The sequence below is a fragment of the Rhinatrema bivittatum genome, chromosome 4 (genome assembly GCF_901001135.1).
Source record: "Rhinatrema bivittatum chromosome 4, aRhiBiv1.1, whole genome shotgun sequence".
Taxonomy (NCBI): Eukaryota; Metazoa; Chordata; class Amphibia; order Gymnophiona; family Rhinatrematidae; genus Rhinatrema; species Rhinatrema bivittatum.
This window is the reverse complement of record NC_042618.1, coordinates 40157593-40180569: the sequence shown is the minus strand read 5'-3', so window position 1 is coordinate 40180569 and position 22977 is coordinate 40157593. Positions and strand designations below refer to the sequence as shown.

Here is a 22977-nt window from a genome sequence, read left to right as displayed (position 1 = left end):
AGTATGAATTTACCAGGGAAAGATCTTTTCAGACCAATTTTATTGTTTTTTGGTTTTTTTTTTCTTTGATTGGGTGACTAGATTGAGAGCGAGCACTCAATGTTTCTACTTGGATTTCAGCAAAGCTTTTGATACAGTCCCGCGTAGGAGAAGCTTGAGAGTGAGTGCCAAGGTGGTGGCATGGATTGCAAACTAGTTGATTGATAGGAGACAGTGTGTAATGGTAAATGGAACCTACTCTGAAGAGACAACTGTGTTAAGCTTAATGCCACAGGGATTGGTTTTGGGACTGATTCTGTTCAATATCTTTGAGAGTGACATTGCAGAAGGGATAGAAGGTAAAGTTTTGTCTATTTGCAGATGCTACTAAGATCTGCAACAGAGTAGCCACTCCTGAAGGAGTAGAGAGAATGAAAAGTGATTTAAGAAAGCTTGAAGAGTAGTTGAAGATTTGGCAGCTGCGATTCAATGCTAAGAAGTGCAGTCATGTATCTGGGGGTGTGGTAATCCAAAAGAGGTATATATGATGGGAAAGAAACACTGATTTGCATGGACCAAGAGCAAGACCTTGGGGTAATAGTATCTGGTGATCTGAAGACGGCAATGCAATGTGACAAGGCGATAAAGCCAGAAGAATGCTGGACTGCATAGAAATAGATATTACCAGCAGGAAAAAGGTGATAATGCCCTTGTACAGATACTTGGTGAGGTCTCACCTAGAGTACTGTGTTCAGTTCTGGAGACCATATCAAAAAGGATAGAAACAAGATGGAGGCGTTCCAGAGAAGGGCACTCAAAATGTTGTGGGATCTGTATCAAAGACATATGAGGAGAGGCTGGAGGATCTAGATATGGGTAGCCTGATAGAGAGAAGGTGCAGGAAAAATATTATAACCTACATGGAGCGGCAGTTACAACCCTTAACAGAAAGCATGGGAATTACTACCCTCAATCAATAGCCTTGATGCTTTTGATGCAACTGCAAAATCACACTCTGCTTTGACAGGGGGAGGGAAGGAGAACTGGATACAGATGACAACCAACATGGGCCCTGACTTTTATGGTCTGAATTATTGACACGCAAACCTAAGGGAAAAAGCACAGGATGGCTTCTACAGACAAGTCCCAAAGCAAGCAATGTCAAACAGCATTGTCTGAATTATGAAGAAGGTTCCTCACCCAGTAAAAATGTTGCTAGCAGTAATTTATGGTTTTGAAAGTTGCTTCGTTTTGATTGTAAATATTTCTGTCTTTATAAGACTTGGGGATAACTGCACAGAGTGACAGTTATTACTTCTGAGAGAAACAGTATCTGCCGTTCTGTGCAGGATAACCCTATCAGAAGCTTGCTGAGCAGACTGGATGGGTTATCTGGTGTTTTTCTGCTGTCTTTACTATGTTACTATGTATGCTGTAATGGCAGTGTTGCCTTTTCATAGGTTGAGTTGTTGCTGTTTCAGTTCTGGGAGTTAGTGCTGTTTTCGTATGGCAAGTTTACGTTAAAAGTTCTGAGTGATTTTTTTGCAGAGTTTTGTTCACAATATGGATGGTAATGGAGGAAGTTTGTGTCGTTACTGAGATGACAAATTTAATTTTTTTTTGTATGGAGAGTTGAGGCCAGCCAGACATTACAGAGGCTAACTTTAACCAATGTGCTATGGATTTCTTTTAATTTATATAAGCATTGTCTCTCTCGATACAAAGCAAAGTTTAATATTTAAAAGTATGGGGGTAATTTTAAAACGTAGAGCAGTCTTATATGATTATCAAATATATGGCAAAAAAGAGGCAAAAAAATCACAAGGTATTATGAAATTCAAAGAACAATTGTATCAAAGTATATCATTCTGTAGAATAGAAAATAAGTCAAAGCATCAGACTTCAGGTGCTTAAAGTGCAATAACCCATCTGTTGCCTCACAACGAGCTACAGACGGTGTCAGGACTGCACCAAAGAATCAATCATCTGATAATTGGCTATTCCTAAATGTATCAAATCAAAAAGAATTGTACTCATCTGAATGTGGATAACTTCTCATCCATGCAGAAAAAATCCCTCACAGCCAATCATGACTCTAAAATGTCTACACTATGTACTTCATGTGCTGCTTATACAAACAAAAACACGACACAGGCCAGTGTTTTGGAAACTGCTGTTGCCTGTTTCAGGGACTCTCAGCTCTGTAAAACAAGAGATTTTATTACAAAGATTAAAAACATATAAGCAAAGCATGGCTGTCACACCAGAATTAACCGAACACATACCAATGCTTGTATCTCGCCCAGCTTCCTAGCTCACCAACCCCAAGCGGAAACCAACATTTAAAGGTCCCGTTATTTTGTTACATCCTCGTTCTTTTAATGCAACCAAAAACAGCTGATAATATCATTAAAGATCTTAACATGATCCCCAGTCTATTTCCTTAAGTCTGAAAGGTTCAACGGTGTTTAAAAAAATAAATCCACCGTTGTTCCTTTCTGACCAATACCCGATTCAAAGTACTACCCCGAATATTTTTTATTTGTATTTATTTAGATGTTTTATATTCCGCGTGACTTGTCCCAAAACTGCAGAGGTAAAATCTGCAAAGGTATTTTGCATGGTTAGACTGTCACCAGTGGTGCATCAACTTTGTCGCATCAAGGCACTATGATGCTCAGTCATCCTTGTACATAGTTGCCTAATCGTTTTACCGATGTACAACAATTTACTTGTACCCCACATAATGTATACTACTCCTGATGAGAGACAGGAGGTAGAGTAAGAGAGTTAATATTTTGATAACTTCTCAAAAGGAAAAACAGTTCCATCAAACAATTGTGTGCAGACAGAAAACCCCCCCACAAGGGTGATGTCCAATGTTCACTTCTACAATTGGTAGTGGCTCACTCTCATTGTCTGCCTAAACAATTAAAAAAAATTCCTAATTATTTTTCAGGCTCATATATATATGTATATATGTATATGTATATATGTATATGTATATATGTGTATATATATATGTAATACGTATATATATATGTAATACATGTATATATATGTATATACATGTATATGTGTGTGTATGTGTGTATATGTATGTATATGTATGTGTATATGTATGTATATGTATGTGTATATGTGTGTGTATATATATATATATATATATGTGTGTGTGTATGTGTGTGTATATATATATATGTATGTGTATATGTGTGTGTATATGTATATATATATGTATGTATATATATATATGTGAGCCATTATGCAATCCCTTATCAATAATTTATATTCAGCATTGATTAATGACAAAATGAAAATACATACCCCTGCTAGAGCACTGCGATCATCCGGTCACAACCTTTAGGATATTCCTTCTCCGAAGACAGCTCACTATCATTGCCTAAACAATTTCCTTGGATGAAATCAGGGAATATGTTTCTCAATAGCAGGTCTGACTTTTTGGAACTTACTTCCTAAAGAGATCCGAAACTTGAAGGAGCCCAAGTTTAAAAAAAAAAAAAAGTCCTAATGACCTATCTTTTTAAGCAAGCGTATGAAGATTAACCAGTTTTTTATTATGCTTTCATTATGGTCTTATAACTTATGTAATTTTTACTTGTGCTTTATTTTAGGTATTGATATGTTTTATTGTTTTAATGACTATTATTTTTTAACAAACTAACTGTGGATGTTATGTTGTATCTCGCCCTGAATGTAGGAAGGGCAGGTAAGAAATGTTTTAAAATAAATAAAATATATATTTGTGTGTGTGTGTATTCTATCCACCCTAAAATGAAGATAATAGCTATTAATTTTAAAAGTATTGTTTACTTGATTGGGAACTTGTTGTAAACCCCCCTGCCCTCAGTCTTCTATAGAGCCTATTAGGAAACTGCAAAGAAGCATATGTGTCTGGTGGAGTCCATAGGAATTTGGGGCACAGCTGGGACAAAAGGTTTGCTTGTTGCACACCAAACTCTAAAAACAGAATGACTTTTTTTCATTTAAAATTAATTCTCTTTGGAGGGTTTATAGTGTCATTTTAGAACCATACACCTTTGGGGAGACTCTCTCAATTCCTCTTTGAATCACTGAGATTGAGGTTCATCTTTGTTTACATTGCTCACTGATGAAAGGATGTATAGACTGCAAATTTTATCAGCGGCCCTTCTCTAAATTGGATGGGAAAATTGTGTTCAGGACTATTACTTTGCTTTCTTATAAGGAAATGCCAGAATGATAATCTGAAACATGAAGTATAGTGTTGATAACTCTATAGTGTGAAAGTCAGACTCAGAACATAGGAGAAGTGGCTTTTTGTAGCAGAGAGGCTCATACAGAGAATGATGGTTATTACCAGGGGTAGAAAAATTTGTAGGTGTCAGAGAAAAATTTGTCCTTTTAGCATGTCTGCTTTCCTGCTTTTTTTCTTTTATGTTTATTTTGCATTTTTTTTGCATTGTTTTGCTGTTCCATGTCTTCAGCTTCTTCCTCCCCTTCCCCTGTCTCTCACTCATGCCTCCCCCTACTTCTTTTCCTCTTTATTGCCCTCTCACCCCAAACCTCACTTCTATGTGTTAGGATGCTGCCCTGGGCTGCAGCAGGCATTAGTAGTGGCAGTTTTTCAAAAGGGGGCACTGGCTTGGACTGCAGCAGGTGCCAGATTTTAGGTGCCATAGCACCTAGTATTTTTCCACCCTGTTAATTAGGTGAACAATGCATGGAAAATGTTTTTGTTGATGGCTACTATGACATTTATAACAGCATTTTTTAAAATATTTCTATAACAAAAATATACACAACTTCAGAAAATATTATAAGCGTTGAGTGTTTTCTTTCATGCCATATACTGGAAGACAGGCAATAGAAAAACCATATAATTGCTATTTATAAAAACATCCAAAAGTAAATTTTAAGCACAGAAGGAAAGTACTATATCAGCAATACAAAATTTGTTTCATTATTAAGTTGAATTTTCAGAGAACTTCAGTAAGTTCCCAGTTCATGGTTAATGTTACAGCTTCATTTGAAGTACTAGCAGTGGAATATTATGGTGCTTTGTGGTTCTCTAATTTACAAAATTATGCTTTAAACTTTCTACTGTAGATGCCAAACTAATGCGTGTGTGACACCATGAGCAATCTTTGACTTACCAGTGGACAGGTTCAGTCTGGACTCTGGCTATTCTTTTGCAGTTTTTATTACTTACAATAAAAAATTATCAAAACACAAGCCTGCTTACCTCAGCACTGCTGGGAACAGAAATGCAGCAGTTTACTCACATAAGTGGTTTAGCAAAGTTCCTGCTTCTCTTGGTCTCATCTAGGAGCCTCCCTTTCCCTTTGGGCTCTGTCATCCCTTCCCCCCAGGGGAAGCACCCTGCAACCAGTATTCCCTGGGGTCTGTCTTTAAGTTGGACTAGACTAAATGTCTGGTTCTTGACTTTTAAGGAGGGTCTTACGTATATGCCCTCACAGCATTGTGGACCTAGATTTACTGACTTCCTGGATCTGCTGATACATAAAAGAAGAAAACGATTAGAGATTTTTTATCTGGCTGTTAGCGTGCTATACCGCCAGATAAACAGTGCCTTTCTTACTTTGCTTTGACAAAAGGAGTAAAATGCTAAAACTAAAACAGCTGGTTTGTTTTGTTATTGCAGCATGTTCTGCATAGATCTTTAAAATGGGATTACAGAGCTTCTACGTAATGCCTTACAGCAGACTCTTTAATTTCAATTACCGTAATCAGATTTTATTTACTTGAATATTTTTGGAACTACACCTGTGCATGGATCACAGCCAGGCAGTCCGGATGGTACTCCATCTCTTTGTGGTGTTCAACATTGTGGATTAAGATGTTCTAATCTCCCGCCTAAAGACTTGTCATATAATGTATTTGCGCTACTCTGTTACCCACTTAGAACAGACCTTGTGGACACTTGAAGTGTCTTGCCAAGCACTGCCCAGCCCTGCCTGCACCTGTGTATGTTCTCCTACTTTGGCAGCTTCCCACCCACCAGCTAGGTATCTGCTTGCAGCTGAGCAAGCACTCTGCCCGCAAACTTATCACGCAGTGGCTTCTAGTGATACTGAGACCTCACACCGCCCAAGGGTCACATGGTTTTAGAAATGCACCCACACACCAATTACTTAAAATATTAGGATTATTATTAATCTGTTGCAGGAAAAACAGAGCTAACCAACTAAAAAATTTATTAAAAAAAAAATAGCAGTACACTGAACAGAAAAAAGATTCAATTTGCAAACAGTAATAGGTAAAATAAGAATTTAGTCATTAAATACTAAGTAGCTAATGCCTGGGAAAATCCGGAGAAGGCTGTCCACATGAACTAGCACAGATTTTGTGTTTCTGTAGTTCCAGCCAAGACTGGAGAGCTCTAGCCCCCAAACCTCCATATATTTTACCCACCACCTGTATTGCATATCATGAATCTGACTAAATGGACTCTATAACAGGCCGATGCAGTAAAGTGCGCTCAGGTTGAGTGCACTGTTAGCCCCCGTTTGGCTGCGTGTTTTCGACGCGCTATTTTTACTCCTTATACAGTAAGGGGTAATAGTATGTGGAAAACGCGCGGCCAACACCCCCCCCCCCCGGAACTAATAGCGCCCGCAACATGCAAATGCATGTTGTGGGCGCTATTAGTCATTCCCACGTGATACAGAAAGTAAAATGTGCAGTGAAGCCGCACATTTTACTTTCAGAAATTAATGCTTGCCAAGGCAGGAATTAATTTCGGCCGGCACCAGGAAAGTGTACAGAAAAGCAGAAAAAACTACTTTTCTGTACACCCTCCGACTTAATATCATAGCGATTTTAAGTTGGAGGCCCCAAAAATAAAAATAAATAAATAAATTAAAAATCTGCATGCGGGTTGGAAACCGGTGCCCTGTTTTCCGAACCCGTGGCTGTCGGCGGGTTCAAGAACCGACGCCGGTAAAATTGAGTGTCGGCTGTCAAACCCGCTGACAGCCGCCACTTCTGTTATAAAGGAGGTCCTAGGTACGTGCCAGGACAGCGGGTGCTCGCCAGCTCTCCTGTGGGTTTTTCTGTATCGGCCCGTAAGGTGTCAGCTCCCTCTTGCCATTTTCGCTGTACCAGACTAACATGGCTATCCCTCTGAAGCTTATAAAGAGGTTATAGAACAATATTTCCTGTAAACTTACATTGCTAACAAAAGACACCTTATTAGATGTATATTCTCTATTATGCCTGTCACATTTGCTCTACAAATGTTCCCTTACATCTGAATGTGCTATTCTATTTTATGTGCTTTATTTGATGCACTCCCTATTTATGCTAATATCCCATACTGTCTTATATATTTCTTTTCTGTTGTAACTTGCTTTGAGTTCTTGATGGAAAAGCGCAAAATTAATACATGATTTGGGAAATGGAGGCATTATTAATAATAGTTCTGTAACAGAATTGTGATTTTCAGGCTTTGATTTTTTGTGACTCTGAATGGTATTAATTACTCTGGTAAAGTATAGCATTTACAACTTAATTGAAAAACCTTAATGCAAACTTTCTGTTGTGTAAGTACATTATCCGGATCCCATGGGCTTTGTTGGAAATCTACCGATTCCAATCATGTGATAACAAGAGGAATGAAATGAAGTCATACAGTGCATTAGTCTGTTCCATCTTTGAAGGCAGCTATAATGCTGTAAAGCCATTGATAATTTGTAGAATCTTACTCTGTTTTGGAGTATTTTTTATTAATCATACATTTGGCACATATATATTTCTTTTCTGTATTCTTTGGAACAGATTTGTATACATGGGTCTTGATCAATAATTAACTGTTAGAAGGGCTGCAAGGTATAGTCTAGGCAGCTATCGTAGTGATAGCTCAATTATTAAATTGATCTCTTACTATACATAAACATCTCAGTAATATGAATGCTTTCATAAGTCTGCAGATTCTAACATTGTTTTCATTTTTACCAATTATTATTGCTAATTATGCAATTCTAATTTTTGATTTCAAGTCCTAAATCAGTAAACAAAGAACATATTGACTAAAGCATAGGTCAGACTTAAGTGCTTATTTTCCTAAGTTAGGGTTACTGAGCTGTTCTGCTATTTGAGAAATGAGTTCTGTGAGATTAATAGGCTATCAAACATATGTACACAACCTGAACTAGCTATAAATTACTGTTCCCACTCACAAAATGATCCAAAGTAACTAGCATATAACAGACTGTACCTCAAAGTTTTTACATTTAACTGCTTTCTTTAGGGCTTTTAACAGTGCTGCTTATGCTAGAAAGCTAACTTTAAAGATGCTACTAGGAAATGGAAAATGAAAACTGTTTCCCCAAGCAGTTTTCTTACAACGTCTAACTGGCAAAGCTAAACTCAGAGCTCCTGTTAAATAATTGTTTTGTGGAAAAATGACAATAGTGAGCTGTGGCATATCCCAATTCCCTCTCTATAGCTCATCAGAAGCTGAGCCACCAATTAAGTGCTTCTACTAAAGCTCCCATATAGTAGTCTGCACTGACAATTTGTGCAAGGGACAGTGATTGGGAACACAGATGCTTCATAACCTGGTGCAATTCAACTGCAATGACACACTACACTCATGGTCACTTTCAAGAACAGTAATTTTCCTAGGTGTAGCAGATGGACTCAGGACCAATGGGTATAGTGTACTCCTCATAGCAGTTGGAGACTGATCAGATTTCAATCTGACATCAGCCCCTAGTACATATACCCCTGCAGGAAGTGCAGCTCTTCAGTATTTTCAGTCTCCATAGCAGTTAGGGACTATCTGCACGCTCTCGCATCGTTAGAACCAATTCAAGAAGAAAACCCAAATTTGAAGACGGAAACCTACCTCCGAAGACGAGCCCCGCTCTCCTGCGGTGATGCCCTCGGGTCCCTCCCCCAGTTGCGATTTCCCGAGGTGATTTCCGTGGTCCCTCGGAGGTGAGCCTCGGCCCGGCGGCCGAATTGCGGCGAGGACCTAGCCCCCGATCCCGCAGCCGGAGACTGCCCAGAACGAAACCGGGAAGCGCCGAAGACAAGGTAAGGTAGAAATCTTTAGCGTCGACTCCAGTCTCCAAGGTTCGAGGAGTCGCACAGGTCGCCAATGGGACCAGTACCGCCGGATTGACCCGCCCTAGCAGGGCCAGGCCCCGGTTAGATCCAATTGTCTACCCACGTGGAGACCCTCCGAGGTAGTCGCCATATTGCCCGCGTGGTCGTCGTCACCATCTTGGCCCTATTCGCCGCTCCGCTCATAGTCTCAGGCCGGGTGCACAAATTACATGTGCGCATAAAGTTGCACGCACATATTCCCTGTGCGCATAAGCTACTCGCACAAGGGCAGCGCATGCACAAGATATACGCACACCTCGCGCCTACCAGGCTAAGCGCATAACCTCGACTTGGGCGCACAACTGCGCACACAACCCACATGCACATCTAGACGCGCCAGAGCACATAAAGGTTTTGCGCAGACAACCATGGCACCACCAGAAACGGAGATAAAGGTTCAAAGTCTCTGCCCAGCATGCCATATCAGAGCCGCACAAAGCGAGGAGGCCAATGCCCTGTGCACTCAGTGCGAGGAGGCCCTGGGAGATCTAGCCCAGGGCCAGTCTCACCCAGGACCAAGTAATAGCTCCTCAGTGGGTACCCTAGACCTGGCAATGCCCAGCAGGACACCCCTACAAATGGGGACCCCCAGGTACCCAACGCCCCTCAGCTTGTATCCAGCGTCTATCTCATGGGTGGAGTTCTTCAAAAGGCTACACACCTTTGTTCACATGCAAATGGAACCCCTGGCTGACCAGCCACATCCTCCACCAGAGGACCTTTATGTCTCGGGCCCCTCGAGGCCTAGACAAAGGTTGCCGCTACCTGGGAGCCCCACCTATGGGGACACGGACAACTCTGAAGAGGAAGCAGAGCCCCTAGAAGAGGGGGAGCTCCCCCCAGGGACAGAGCCTCACCGAACCATGAGACAGTTTTTCACCAAGGACGAGCTCCCTGACCTGGTTACCCACAGCCTGAGGGAGCTCGCTATTCCGGGCCCAGGTGCTTCAGGGGGCCCCAAGCTGAACCCCCTACTGGAGGGCCTCCGCCAGACCTCCTGTCACTTCCCACTGTTACAAACCGCCCAGCAGCTAATTGACCTGGAATGGAGCGCTCCAGAGTCCACCTTCAAAGGGGGATGAGCCATGGCAAACATGTACCCCCCTGGACCCAGCGACCAAAGATCTTCTCGCATGGCCAAGAGTCGATGCCATAGTCTGCACGGTCTTGAAATGCACCACTATCCCAGTGGAGGGAGGAGCAGCGCTCAAAGATGCACATGACAGACGCCTGGAATCCATCCTTAAACAGTCCTTTGACGTAGCCGCTATGTCCCTACAAATAGCGGCCTGATGCACCGTAGTGACACGTGCCTGCTTATCTCAGAGCAGGAGCAACACCCCTGGAGAAGTCATGGAACCAGCAGTGTCATTCCTTGCGGACGCTGCTTCCGATCTGGTGCGCACGGCGGCCAGAGGAGTGTCATCTGCGGTGGCTGCCAGGAGGCAACTCTGGCTCCGAAACTGGTCGGCCGACGCATCTTCCAAAACTCGCCTCACAAGAATGCCCTTCAAAGGATCCCTCCTGTTCGGCAGCGAACTAGAGAAACTGGCCAACAAATGGGGCGAGTCCCCATTGCCTCTCCTACCGGAGGACAGGAGGAAGAGGAACCAGCAACCCTTCCCCCAGCCCTCCAGGGGCAGAAGTTCACAGCGCTTCAATCCATACAGAAGCAACTATCAAGCGCCCCGCCCTACAGGCAGGAACTAGTCCTTTCAGACCAAGCACAACAAGAGGGGAACCAACTTGGGCACAGGCCCCAGCCGTACCCCACAATGAGATTCAGCTGACCCGTCCAAGGGAAGAAGCCATAGGGGGCAGACTAGCCCTATTCTACCACAGATGGGTCGAATAACTTCGGACAAGTGGGTCCTAGCCATAATTTGGGAGGGGTACTATCTGGATTTTCTACGAACCCCCCCCCGGACAAGTTCGTGGAGTCCCCCTGCCACGACCTCGCCAAGAGAGTAGCAGTGGAAGCTACATTAACCAGACTACTGGCCCTTGAGGCCATAATCCCAGTGCCTCCACAAGAAATAAATACTGGGCATTATTCCATTTATTTTATCGTCCCCAAGAAAGAGGGGGATGTTCAGGCCCATCCTGGGCCTCAAGTCGGTCAACTGCCACCTGAGGATTTCCCCGCTTCCGCATGGAAACCCTACGCTCCGTAATAAGGGCAATACAACCGGGAGAGTTTCTCACATCCCTGGATCTTTCGGAGGCCTATCTACACATCCCAATTCTTCAAGAACACCAGCGCTAACTACGCTTCAAAATCCTGGACCGTCGCTACCAGTTCCAGGCACTACCCTTCGGGTTAGCCACAGCACCTCGGACATTTACCAAGATCATAGTGGTGGTGGCGGCAATATTGAGGAAGGAAGGAATCCTCGTACATCCTTACCTAGACGATTGACTGATCAGGGCGAAATCCCCAGAGGAAAGCCTCCAAGCAACCAACAGTCAAAACTCTACTGGAAAGCCTAGGTTGGGTGGTCAACACAAACAAGTCTGCAGCCCTCACAGTCTCTAGAATACCTAGGAGTCTGATTCGACACCAAAGACAAGGTCAGCCCGACTCCCACAAGGAGATCAAAACTGTGGAACCGGTTACAAAGCCTGTTGAGCGAACCTCGACCCACAGCATGGGATTACCTACAGGTCCTCGGTCTGGCATCCACCCTGGAAGTAGTGCCATGGGCGCGAGCTCACATGAGACCCCTGCAGTGCTCACTTCTATCACGATGGAATCCGCTGTCTCAGAACTACACTGTACGTCTATCACTCCCGGGCAGGGTTCGGACCCAGCTATGGTGGTGGCTATTGGCCAGCCACCTGAGCCAGGGAACAGGACTATCCTCACCAACCTGGACCCTGCTCACCACAGACGCCAGCCTATGAGGATGGGGGAGCTCACTGCGAGGAATTAACCGCCCAAGGGCAGTGGAACACAGAAGAGGTGGTATGGAACATCAACCACCTAGAAGCGCGAGCAGTCAGACTAGCCTGCCTACACTTCGCCCACAGACTCCGAGGCAAAGCGGTCAGAGTAATGTCAGACAACGCTACTACAGTGGCCTACATCAACCATCAGGGAGGAACCAGAAGCCAACAGGTGTCTCTGGAAATAGACCCCTAATGACTTGGGCGGAAGTAAACCTCCAGGAGATCTCGGCCGTCCACATCGCCGGGAAAGACAACATCACGGCGGACTTCCTCAGCAGGGAAAGTCTAGACCCAGGAGAATGGAAGCTGTCGTCCGCAGTGTTCCAAATGATAGTGAACTGGTGGGGGACACCAGACAAGGACCTTCTGGCAAACCGGGCCAACGCCCAAGTACCCAGGTACTTCAGCCGCAGGCGGGAACCTCAGTCCCAGGGGATCGATGCCCTGGTACAGACCTGGCCACAGGGGACCCTATTATACACTTTCTCACCGTGGCCCCTACTGGGCGCAATCTTTCACAAGATACAGCTGCACAGGGGACTAGTTCTTCTGGTGGCCCCGGACTGGCCAAAAAGACCGTGGTACGCCGACATGAGAAGACTTCTGGCAGGGGACCCCCTACCACTGCCTCCACACAGAGACCTGCTCCAACAAGGACCGATCCTCCACGAGGACCCAGTTCAATTCTCTTACGGCCTGGCCATTGAGAGGGCTCACCTGAGAGAGCGGATACTCGGGGGCTGTAATCGACACCCTGCTCCGAGCACGCAAGTTCTCCACATCTCTAATGTACATAAGGATTTGGAGAATTTTTGAAGTCTGGTGCGAAGACCACGACATCAAGCCACGCTCAGCTAAAGTTCCCGTGATCCTGGAATTTTACAGAACGGGCTACGGAAGGGGCTGTCCCTCAATTCTATCAAGGTACAGGTGGCCACCTTGTCATGCTACGGCCCCAAGAGCGGAGACGACAGCATAACCTCTCACCCGGACGTATCACGTTTCCTGAAAGGAGTCAAACACATCCGCCCACTACTAAAGTGGCCAGTACCTTTGTGGAATCTCAACCTGGTCCTGGATTTCCTAGCAGGAACCTCCTTCAGACCCCTCCGAGGTCTGTCCCCTCCATCTGTTAACTTTAAAGACAGCCTTTCTGCTGGCAGTTTGCTCAGCCCACTGCATTTCAGAACTACAAGCACTGTCCTGCCAGGAGCCGTTCCTCAGGCTCACCCCGGGGTCCATCCAGCTACGCACGGTCCCTTCGTTTCTTCCCAAGGTGGTATCACACTTCCATCTTAACCAAACCATCTCGCTACCATCGCCGGATGACTTGAAGAATTTGGAAGAAGCTCGTAGTCTACGCCACCTCAATATAGGCAGACTCCTGTCCAGATACCTGGAATTGTCGGAACCAGTACGAAAAATGGACCACCTTTTCGTCCTTCACAGTGGGAAGAGACAAGGGGAAGCGGCCTCGCGGGCAACCATAGCCCGCTGGATCAAGGAAGTCATCAAGGCGGCCTACATAGAAGTAGGCAAGCCTCCGCCGCTACAGGTCAAGGCCCATTCTACCAGAGCCCAGGCAGTATCCTGGGCAGAAACCAGAATGCTGTCACCCGCCGAAATCTGCAGGGCGGCGACATGGTCCTCCATCCACACCTTCTCCAGATTCTACCGTCTGGATGTTCAGGCTCAGGAGGACACGGCATTTGCAAGGGCAGTACTAAGTGGGTCACGGGCAGCCTTCCACCTGGTTCGGGAGTAGCTTTTATACATCCCATTGGTCCTGAGTCCATCTGCTACACGCTAAGAAATGGAGAAATTACTTACCTGATAATTTCGTTTTCCTTAGTGTAGACAGATGGACTCAGCATCCCACCCTTGGCTGCTGTTATGCATGGAACTTCGAATGATTCAAGGGTAAGCCATGTTTCCATTCACCTAGGGCACCCACCCTACCGGGTGTCGATGCTTTCCGGTTGAGTACACTGGCAGTCTCCAGCTATAGTCGTCCCAACCAGTTCAAGTTAATCAAATTAATCAAGTTATAAAGTTTAACCAAGTTATGAAGTTATTCAAGTTAATTAAATTAGTCAGTCACACATATATCCACAATGCTTTTCGAGGAGAATACTGAAGAGCTGCACTTCCTGCAGGGGTATATGTACTAGGGGCTGTCGTCAGATTGAAATCTGATCAGTCTCCAACTGCTATGAGGAGTACACTATACCCATTGGTCCTCAGTCCATCTGTCTACACTAAGGAAAACAAAATTATCAGGTAAGTAATTTCTCCATTTTACATTGATTGTTCTTAAGTTGAGAGAGTCTCCACTGGCAAAATGTTCCATAGTTTCGCCATTCTCTGAAAACTGGTAATCCAAAACTATCTTGTGCTAACATTATATCCTTTATTCAGGGGACTATGCCAATGATAGAATAATCTATCAGGCTTGGTGGATCTTCAAATGACTAAGGAGTCAAATTTTGGATGCTCTTTGGCAATGGGGGAGCCTGTGGAGATAGTACAGCACCTGAATGCAATCTGCTTTGAAGTGCCAAAAAGCACAATATAAATGCATTTATAAATAAAGGATATAAGAGAGTTAGAAAAGGTACAGAAAAGGGTGACCAAAATGATAAAGGGGATGAAACGATTCCTCTATGAAGAAAAGCTAAAGAGGTTAGAGCTCTTCAGTTTGGAGAAGACAGCTTAGGGAAGATATGATTAGAGGTTTATAAAATGAGTGAAGTGGAACAGGAAAATGCAAATCAGTTTGTTTTCAAAAACTACAAAGACTAGGGGACATGCACTTAAGTCTGGAATTTGTTGCTGAAGGATGTGATAAAATTTATTGGTGTAGTTGAGTTTAAAAAAGGTTTGCACACATTTCTGGAAGAAAAGTCCATAAACATTAAGGTGGACTTAGGAAAATCCACTGCTTATCCCCTGCTCTTATCTTCTTAGCAGTACCCGTATATCTTGCAAGCTCAGGAAACCACTTGCAATTTCTGAGCGGCGACCTTGATGTCTATAGACAGTCTGGAGAGGGCTGCCAACAGGACTAGTAAAACCTGGGTGCTGGATCACCTGAGTGCCTAAAATTTGGCACTTGTTGCTTGCCACTGAGGACTGGCCTGAAGCTAAGAGGTGGTGTCAAGCCTTGGCTCCTAAAAATTTTGACTGGCACTTACATTTTTTTTTTAATTTTTCTACCCCTAGCTACCAAAATGGTACAATGTTTTAACCAAAAGTGCTATGAAATGAGACATAAAGACCTAAATATATATGCCCTAGAATGGGGAAATGTGACACACATTCCTCAGAAATATATATAATGCACAAGAAGCAAACATTCTTTAGCAGAAAAAAGTTCTAGAGCAAGAGGTCATGACATGAGGCCAAAGAGGGTATCCAAACATTAGAAAATACTGCTTCATAGAAGGGATAATGGATGTATAGAACAGCCTCCTAGAGAAAGTGTGATGATAAAAGCATTAATATACCAGACTCTGCGTGAAGAAGAGACCTGTCAGGCTGCCAAGGACCCCATCCCACGGCGGCCGCAAAAGAGGAGGACCAAAAGACCGCTGGCACACCCCATCCTGCTGGCAGCCAATGAATGAAGGATGCCTTGGGGTCACTGGCGCACCCATCCCCCTGGTGGCTGAAGAATGAAGGAGGTTTTAAGGCCACTGGTGCACCCCATCTTTTCGGCAGTGGAAACCTGAAGGAGGCCGCAGGATGCCAGTGCACCTCATCCTACCAGCAGCAGAAGCCTGAAGGAGGCTGTAAAGCCGCCAGTTCACCCTATTCCTCCGGCAGCCTGAGTGAACCACAGGGCTTTCTACCCCCATCCCCACACAGACTCCAGGAAAAAGAGAGGGAATGGCCCAGGTTTATGTATGTGTGAATGAGTGTTAGACTAATGGAAGGAGTTAGAAAGACTATCCCTGCCAATCTCTCTATCTTCCCCTACCAGTCCATCCCCTCCAGCTTTTTTCTCTCTCCCCACCAGCTTATTTCCACCAGTTTTTCTCTCCACCAGTCTCTGTCTCTCTCTCTCCACCAGTCCCTTTCTTGCCAGTCGCCAGTCTGTCTCTCTCCACCAGTCCATCCTGGTCTCTCTCTCCTTCCTTCCAGCAGTCCATTTCCCCAGTTGCTCAAAATCCAGACAGATCCAGCTGTGTGGCTGCTTATAGTTAAACTACATAAGTTACTGAATATGAATACATTCTTGCACATTTACTGTTGTGCTTTACAGTTTAATTTATTTATATGTATTCCATTTATATTGGTAAGCATTTTTTAATCGGCTTTATATATTATAAAGGAGTCTAGGATGCATACAATTATTTTTGTTATATTAATGTTTCTAAATACAGCACTTAACTGCAGGTAAAAATGAAAGAGAATTATGTGGGGGGGGTCCGTGAAAATTTTGGAGGTTTATTCCTTGGGGGGAATTCTGTGCTACTGCGGAACGCAGAATTTGCACAGAATTCCCTCCCTGCGCAGAATTGCCAAATTCTGTGCAGAAAATAGCAGAGGAGACCCCGGCATGCCGCGAACGGAGCGTATTCCGCGGCACACACTCCGTTTGCGGCGAAGATGAAGGCCCGGCACGCTGTTCGTGGCACACGGGGGGGGGGGGCCTTCCCTTTTCGCCGCAAGCGGGGTGCAGGCCTTCATCTTTGCTGCAAACGGAGCGCATCCCGCGGCATGCTGGTGAGAGAGAATGTGTGTCGGGGAGGGGAGGGTGAGAGAGAGCATGGGGGGGGATGCCGGTGAGAGAGAATGTGTGTGAGAGGGGAGGGTGACAGAGAGCATAGTTGGTAAGAGGGGGGTGGGGAGGGTGAGAGCAGGAGGGTGAGATAGCATGGGAGATAGGAGAGGATGGGTGGGGGGGATGCTTGAGTGTGGGTTTCAGAGAGAAGGGAGTCTGAGGGGAGTGGGATGCTGCTGAGAGAGAATGTGTGTGAGAGGAGAAGGGGTGTGGGGGAGGATGAGACAGCTTGGTTGGTAAGGGGGGAGTGGGGGGGGGGATGCTTGAGTGGGTTTCAGAGAGGGAGCCTATATGAGGGGAGGGGTGGAGGGGAGGGTGACAGAGCAGGAGGGTGAGAGAGAGCATGGGAGGTAAGAGAGGGTGGGAGGGTGGGGGATGTTTGAGTGTGGGTTTCAGAGAGAGGGAGCCTATATGAGGAGATTATGAAGGAGTGTGTGTGTGTGTGTGTGAGAGAGATTGGGAGCTCGTGTGTATGAAAAAGGGATCGTGTGTATGTGAGGGTGCTAACCTGTGTGAAGGGATTGTGTATTTGTGAGACAGAGCCTGTGTGAAGGGTTGCGTGAGAAAGAGACATAGGTAGCCTGTGTGAGGATGTATATGTGAAAGAGAAAGGGAGCTTGTGTGGGTGAGTATGCAAGAGAGAGGGCCCTGTATGAGGGGATGTATGTATGTGAAAGGGACACAGTGAATTTCTAGGGAAATTCTGCTCAAAATATTTAAAATTCTGCAACTTTAAGTAATAACTTTTTTCTGTAATATTTTAAAATGTAATTAGTTAATGACTGTCATGTAAATTGTGTTATTTTGACCAATATAAAGTGTACAGAATTTTGCAGAATTTTCAGTTTTTGTGCATAGAATTTTAAATGTTTTTGTGCAGAATTCCCCCAGGAGAAGAGGTTGAAAAGGGGTCCATGCTTCCAAAACGATTGGAACTCCTGGCCTACAGCATTGTAATGGGAAGGTAAATTGGGCAGACTAGATGGGTCTTATGGTCTTTGTCGGCTGGCATATTCTTTCTTTCTGTTTGAGCATAGTCAGGTTGGAGCAACCATTATCAAGAGTACCTTATATATATATGATAGTATATATATACCTTTATGTATATGTATGTGTGTATATATATATATATATAAGGTGTATATATATACTATCGATAGTCTCTATAGACTCCGTCCCATCTATCCCACTGTACATATGTTTTGAGTTATACGTTATTTTTCAGCTAATCATGTGTTAATTGTAGTCCAATTGTCTCCCTGTAAGTTCTTCTCAATATGTTCCAATGTATTCAACTTGTTCCAATGTACTCCGCCCCAGAGGCGACAGTTCTGTTCCATGTAAACCGGTGCAATATGTATTTTATACAGGAACATCGGTATATAAAAATAAAAAATAAAAAAATATATAAAATTTAAGAAAGATGTGTAATCATCTCTCTGTTCAAACTGTTAAAGGATGAGTCATTTTTTAGTGTTTACGCTGCAGTTTTTACTTTTGATGCTTGTCACAAGAATACATTTACAAATACTTCCAGTTTACATTTGTAAATTAATTGTCCATTTTGATTTCCTTACAGTAAAACCATTTACACATTTACTAAAGGAAATGCGGCTTCATCGAGAGGACTTTGAAATTATAAAAGTAATTGGCAGAGGTGCATTTGGAGAGGTGAGTGACTTTTTTTTTCTGTAACTTATAAATGTACTAAGGACATGCTTTCTGGTTTTGAAAATCTCTGCCCCAGAGTTCATATTTTTTGTTGTTAACTGGACTCAAATGCTGCTTTAAAGGATCACTTAAATTCAGTTGATTCAAGAAATTATCTAAGTAGAAATACTTCCAGGTGCAGAACTCTAGAATATATCTAAGGGAAAAGAAAACAATTTGTAAATTTAAAGATAGTAAAGAGAGTACATTATAGCATTTAAACTTTGATAGCAACTATTTCAACCTAACTGCCCTCTTCAGGTACCTAGGTACTGCTGCAATATCACTTCTGAATCCTTACAGAGCACTGGGTTCTGTATATATTTCCTCTGCTTCAGCTCAGTATGATGATTGTATACATCCACACAGGATAATATTAGACAACTCCTCAGAGCTGGTTTAGGAGAGGCAAATACCTTAATAAATTGGATTATGGTCATTTCTAGTATATATGAACATTTGGAAAGACATCTTTGTGTATGTTGGTATTTTAGAGTGATGCCTATGCTATAAAACAGAGGACAAATCTTCTTTTGACAAGTCTAGCTGTATTTGTTTCTTTTACAGCCTTTGGTCTCTGTCATCCCCCATATTTTTTTTTTCAGTTACTCATTTTTGTGCTTGTTAAATAATTGTTCCAGCAGTCTGAGACTTGGATTTCTTATATCACTTTCCCTGGAAAACAACTAAAGAGAATTATGTTGAAGTATATGAAATGCTTGGTTGAAACATGTTTAACTTGATTTGTAGAATTTGTGATTAGTTATTGGAAGAACCTACTCAGAAAGGGGTTTTATGTAGGCAAAGCTGAAGAATTAAAAAAAAAAAAAAAAGCCTGACATGTAAGAACAGGATAAAGATTTTTAGATACATGAATCTTAAACTTTGACATAAATATTTGAACATACTGTAACATTTTATTAAAATAGTCAATAGGGAGCTACCTGTACCTCTTCTTTGTAGAAAAATGTAAGGTTCAATGCACCAAAGATGCACACATGCTAAATAGTGTGCTGTGCACCAAGATACTAGTGTGCACACTAAATGTCTCTGAAGATATTAGTGGGTATGCAAATTTAGACTAGTAGGCATGCAGGAAATAGCACGTGGAGAAGAACGTACTGTTCTATTTCATTCCACTTGCTAAAGCCTAAAATTTAATATTTATCTCAGAGTGTTAAATAGAAGTACGCCCACAGGTCCTCCCTCCAATGATTCTTCCCTGACACCAAGATCAAAGGACATTGGTGTCCTGATCACCCACCCTTGTCTTCCCTGAGATCAGGAGTCCTTTGTACCCTAATCATCTCCTCTCCCCCAACACCTAGATAAAGGAATATTGGTACCCTGATGTTGTTCCCAGCCTGATGCCAAAGTCGAGGACCTCCGTGCACTGATCTTCTCCCTCCTTTGGCAGTAGCTGGGATAGAAAAGAGTTGTGCTCTCTCTTGCCTCCACTGGCAGCAGGGAGGGAGGGTCTTCTGGGGATGGGGGAATCTGTCATAGAAACCTCTTGATCTTGGGGAATCGATTGGTAGACATAAAGGAAGATAGATACACAGAGGTCCTTTACACTTTCTTAGAGTTGATGAGGGGGAGAGATTTGAATTCCCCTTTATTAACTAGCTCTTTAACTTTAGGATGGTTAGCATGGGGAGTTTTCAGATGCAGATAACATGCGCATTGTACTTTTTGGGGTAGCATGCATGCTATTTTTACACGGTTGCTGTAGCAGCAGTATTTTAATGGGCATACACAAATATTTAATGCATAGGCTTCATGGGTTGGAACATTAAAAGCAATTTAGTATTAAAGCTGAAATATTTTTAATGCAAGTTTTAATGCATAGGCTCCATAGTGTGGAACAGACCAGGCAAACTAATCCACTATAAAGTTGCCCTACAGACAATGAGGAATGAGAGTCTACCCTAAGGTTTGGTTTATTTCTTTGACTAAAAAAAAAATAGAAAACATTGCCACATCCTTCCTTTTTTCCCACTCTTTCCACCTTGGACCAGTGATTATAAATGATCTGGAAAGGAATACTTGAGTGAGGTTATCAAATTTGCGGATGATACAAAATTATTCAGAGTAGTTAAATCTCAAGTGAATTGTGATACATTACAGGAGGACCTTGCAAGACTGGAAGATTGGGCATCCAAGTGGTCTATATGGTGACACATGTTTGGAGTTTTTGTGTACTTTAAATATACATTGTAGTATAAAACTTAACTAATTTTTAATAGCAGTTCACATTATTAGAGATACTTCATCAAGTTTTCCTCTATTTAAAATCTAGTTTTTTTATTTAATTTTTTTTTTATTTAAGTTTTTTATATACCAACATTCAAGACAGTAGTCCCATCATGCTGGTTCACAAGAAACAGGGGTGCAGTTATAATAAAACTTTACAATTTGAACAATAGTGCAGAAAAGCAGTTACATATAACAAGGAAATCAATAACTTGGAGTGAGAAGGAAAATGGAGATCAGATAATTATATATAAGTATGAATAACATTGTATAAATAACATTGTAAGAGGTGGCTATTAACGCTAATACTAGCGAAGCGAGTTGATTGATGGGAGTTAAATAATGTTGGAGTTGGGAAAGGCCTGCGTGAACAGCCACGTCTTGAGTTTTTTCTTGAATGTTGAAATGCTGGGTTCCATTCTGAGATCCGGGGGAATGGCGTTCCATAAAGTTGGACCGGCTGTGGAGAATGCCCGATCTCTAAGCGTGATGTGTCCGGTAGTTTTGGCTGGAGGAGCTTGAAGTGATCCTTTGTACGCATCTCTTGTCGGTCTTGTTGAATGGTGTAATCGGAGGGGGATATGGAGATCGATTGGAGCTAATTGATGGATGTTTTTGAAAATGGTGAGAATGGCCTTGTAGATTATTCTGAAGTGGATGGGCAGCCAATGAAGGTCCATCAGGATAGGGGTTATGTGTTCTCTTCTCCTGGTGTTAGTGAGTATACGGGCGGAGGCATTTTGGACCATTTGCAATGGTTTGGTGTGTGATGAAGGGAGACCAAGCATGATGGTGTTACAATAGTCCAGCTTTGCGAAAATGATTGATTGTAGAATCGTTCTAAAGTCATGTGTGTGGAAGAGAGGTCGTATTCTTTTCAGCACTTGGAGCTTATAAAAGCAGTCTCTGGTGGTTTTGTTGATGTTAGCTTTCAGGTTTAGGTGATTGTCAATTAGAACTCCTAGGTCTCTCACTTGTGTAGTATTTGGTACGGTAGGATGAGAGTGTGTGAGGGAGCTGTTTTCTGGTGTGATGAGTAGAAGTTCAGTTTTTGATGAATTTAGTATCAGGTTGAGACTTGTGAGAAGCTGTTTGATATTTTGGAGGCAGGTTTCCCAGTGAGACAGTGTTTTTGCGAGCGACTCTTCGATGGGGATCAGGACCTGGATATCGTCAGTGTAGAGGAAGTGTTTGAGATTGAGGTCAGTGAGAAGTTTACATAAAGGTAACAGATAAATGTTAAACAAGGTAGGAGACAGGGATGAGCCCTGGGGGACTCCTACTGACGCGGGGTGAAGAGAGGATTCTTTATTATGAATCTTAACCTTATATCCTCTGTTGCTGAGGAAGGTTCTGAACCATGATAGGGCAGTGCCTGAGATACCTATGGCTGTTAGTTGGTTGATGAGGACGGAGTGATTGACCGTATCGAATGCAGACGAAAGGTCGAGTAGTATCAGAAGGAAGGCTTGTCCTTTGTCTAAGCCTAGGATGATGTGGTCAGTCATAGAGATGAGGAGGGCTTCCGTGCTTAAGGTTTTACGGAATCCGTATTGTGATGGGAATAGAAGGTTATTATCTTCAATGTAGTTTGAGAGTCGTGAGTTTACCAATTTTTCCATTATCTTGGCTATGAATGGGAGGTTAGCTATCGGTTTAAAGTTGTTAGAATCGTTTGGGTCGAGATTTGGTTTTTTGAGAAGGGGTTTGAGTGAGGCAAGTTTGAGGTTGTCAGGGTAGAATCCTTGTGTAAGGGAGCAATTTATATCTGCCAGGGTTTTGGAGATAGATTCTGGAATTGATAGTAGTAGTTTGGCTGGGATGTGATCCGAAGGGTGAGAGGAAGGTTTCATTTTCCTTAGAATTCCTTGGATCTCAGTGGATGACGTTGTGTCAAGTTCTTCTAACCGAGTGTAGTTGATTGAGGGTTGAGGAGTGGTTAGTGGAGCAGTGGGGTTCGTGGGGAGCTGCGATAGAAGAGTATTGATTTTGTTGCTGAAGAATAGAGCTAATTCTTCCGCTTTTGATTGAGCTTGGTCATGTTGTTGGCAAACTTTTCTATTTTCTATGTTGTCTTAGCGCCATTGTCTAGGCCAGTGTCTCCCAATCCTCTCTTGGAGGCACACCTACCCAGTCAGGTTTTCAGGATTGCCACAATGGATGTG

At 43.2% G+C, this 22977-nt stretch overlaps 1 protein-coding gene across 1 annotated transcript in view; it reads left to right on the top strand.

Annotated features, from left to right (window-relative positions):
- CDC42BPB (CDC42 binding protein kinase beta) overlaps window positions 1–22977 on the top strand; it is a 412316-nt gene that overhangs the window by 110837 nt on the left and 278502 nt on the right. The window contains exon 3 of the mRNA XM_029597996.1: window positions 18429–18520. Within this exon, the coding sequence (XP_029453856.1) occupies window positions 18429–18520 (92 nt within the window). The remainder of the gene's footprint in view (window positions 1–18428; window positions 18521–22977) is intronic.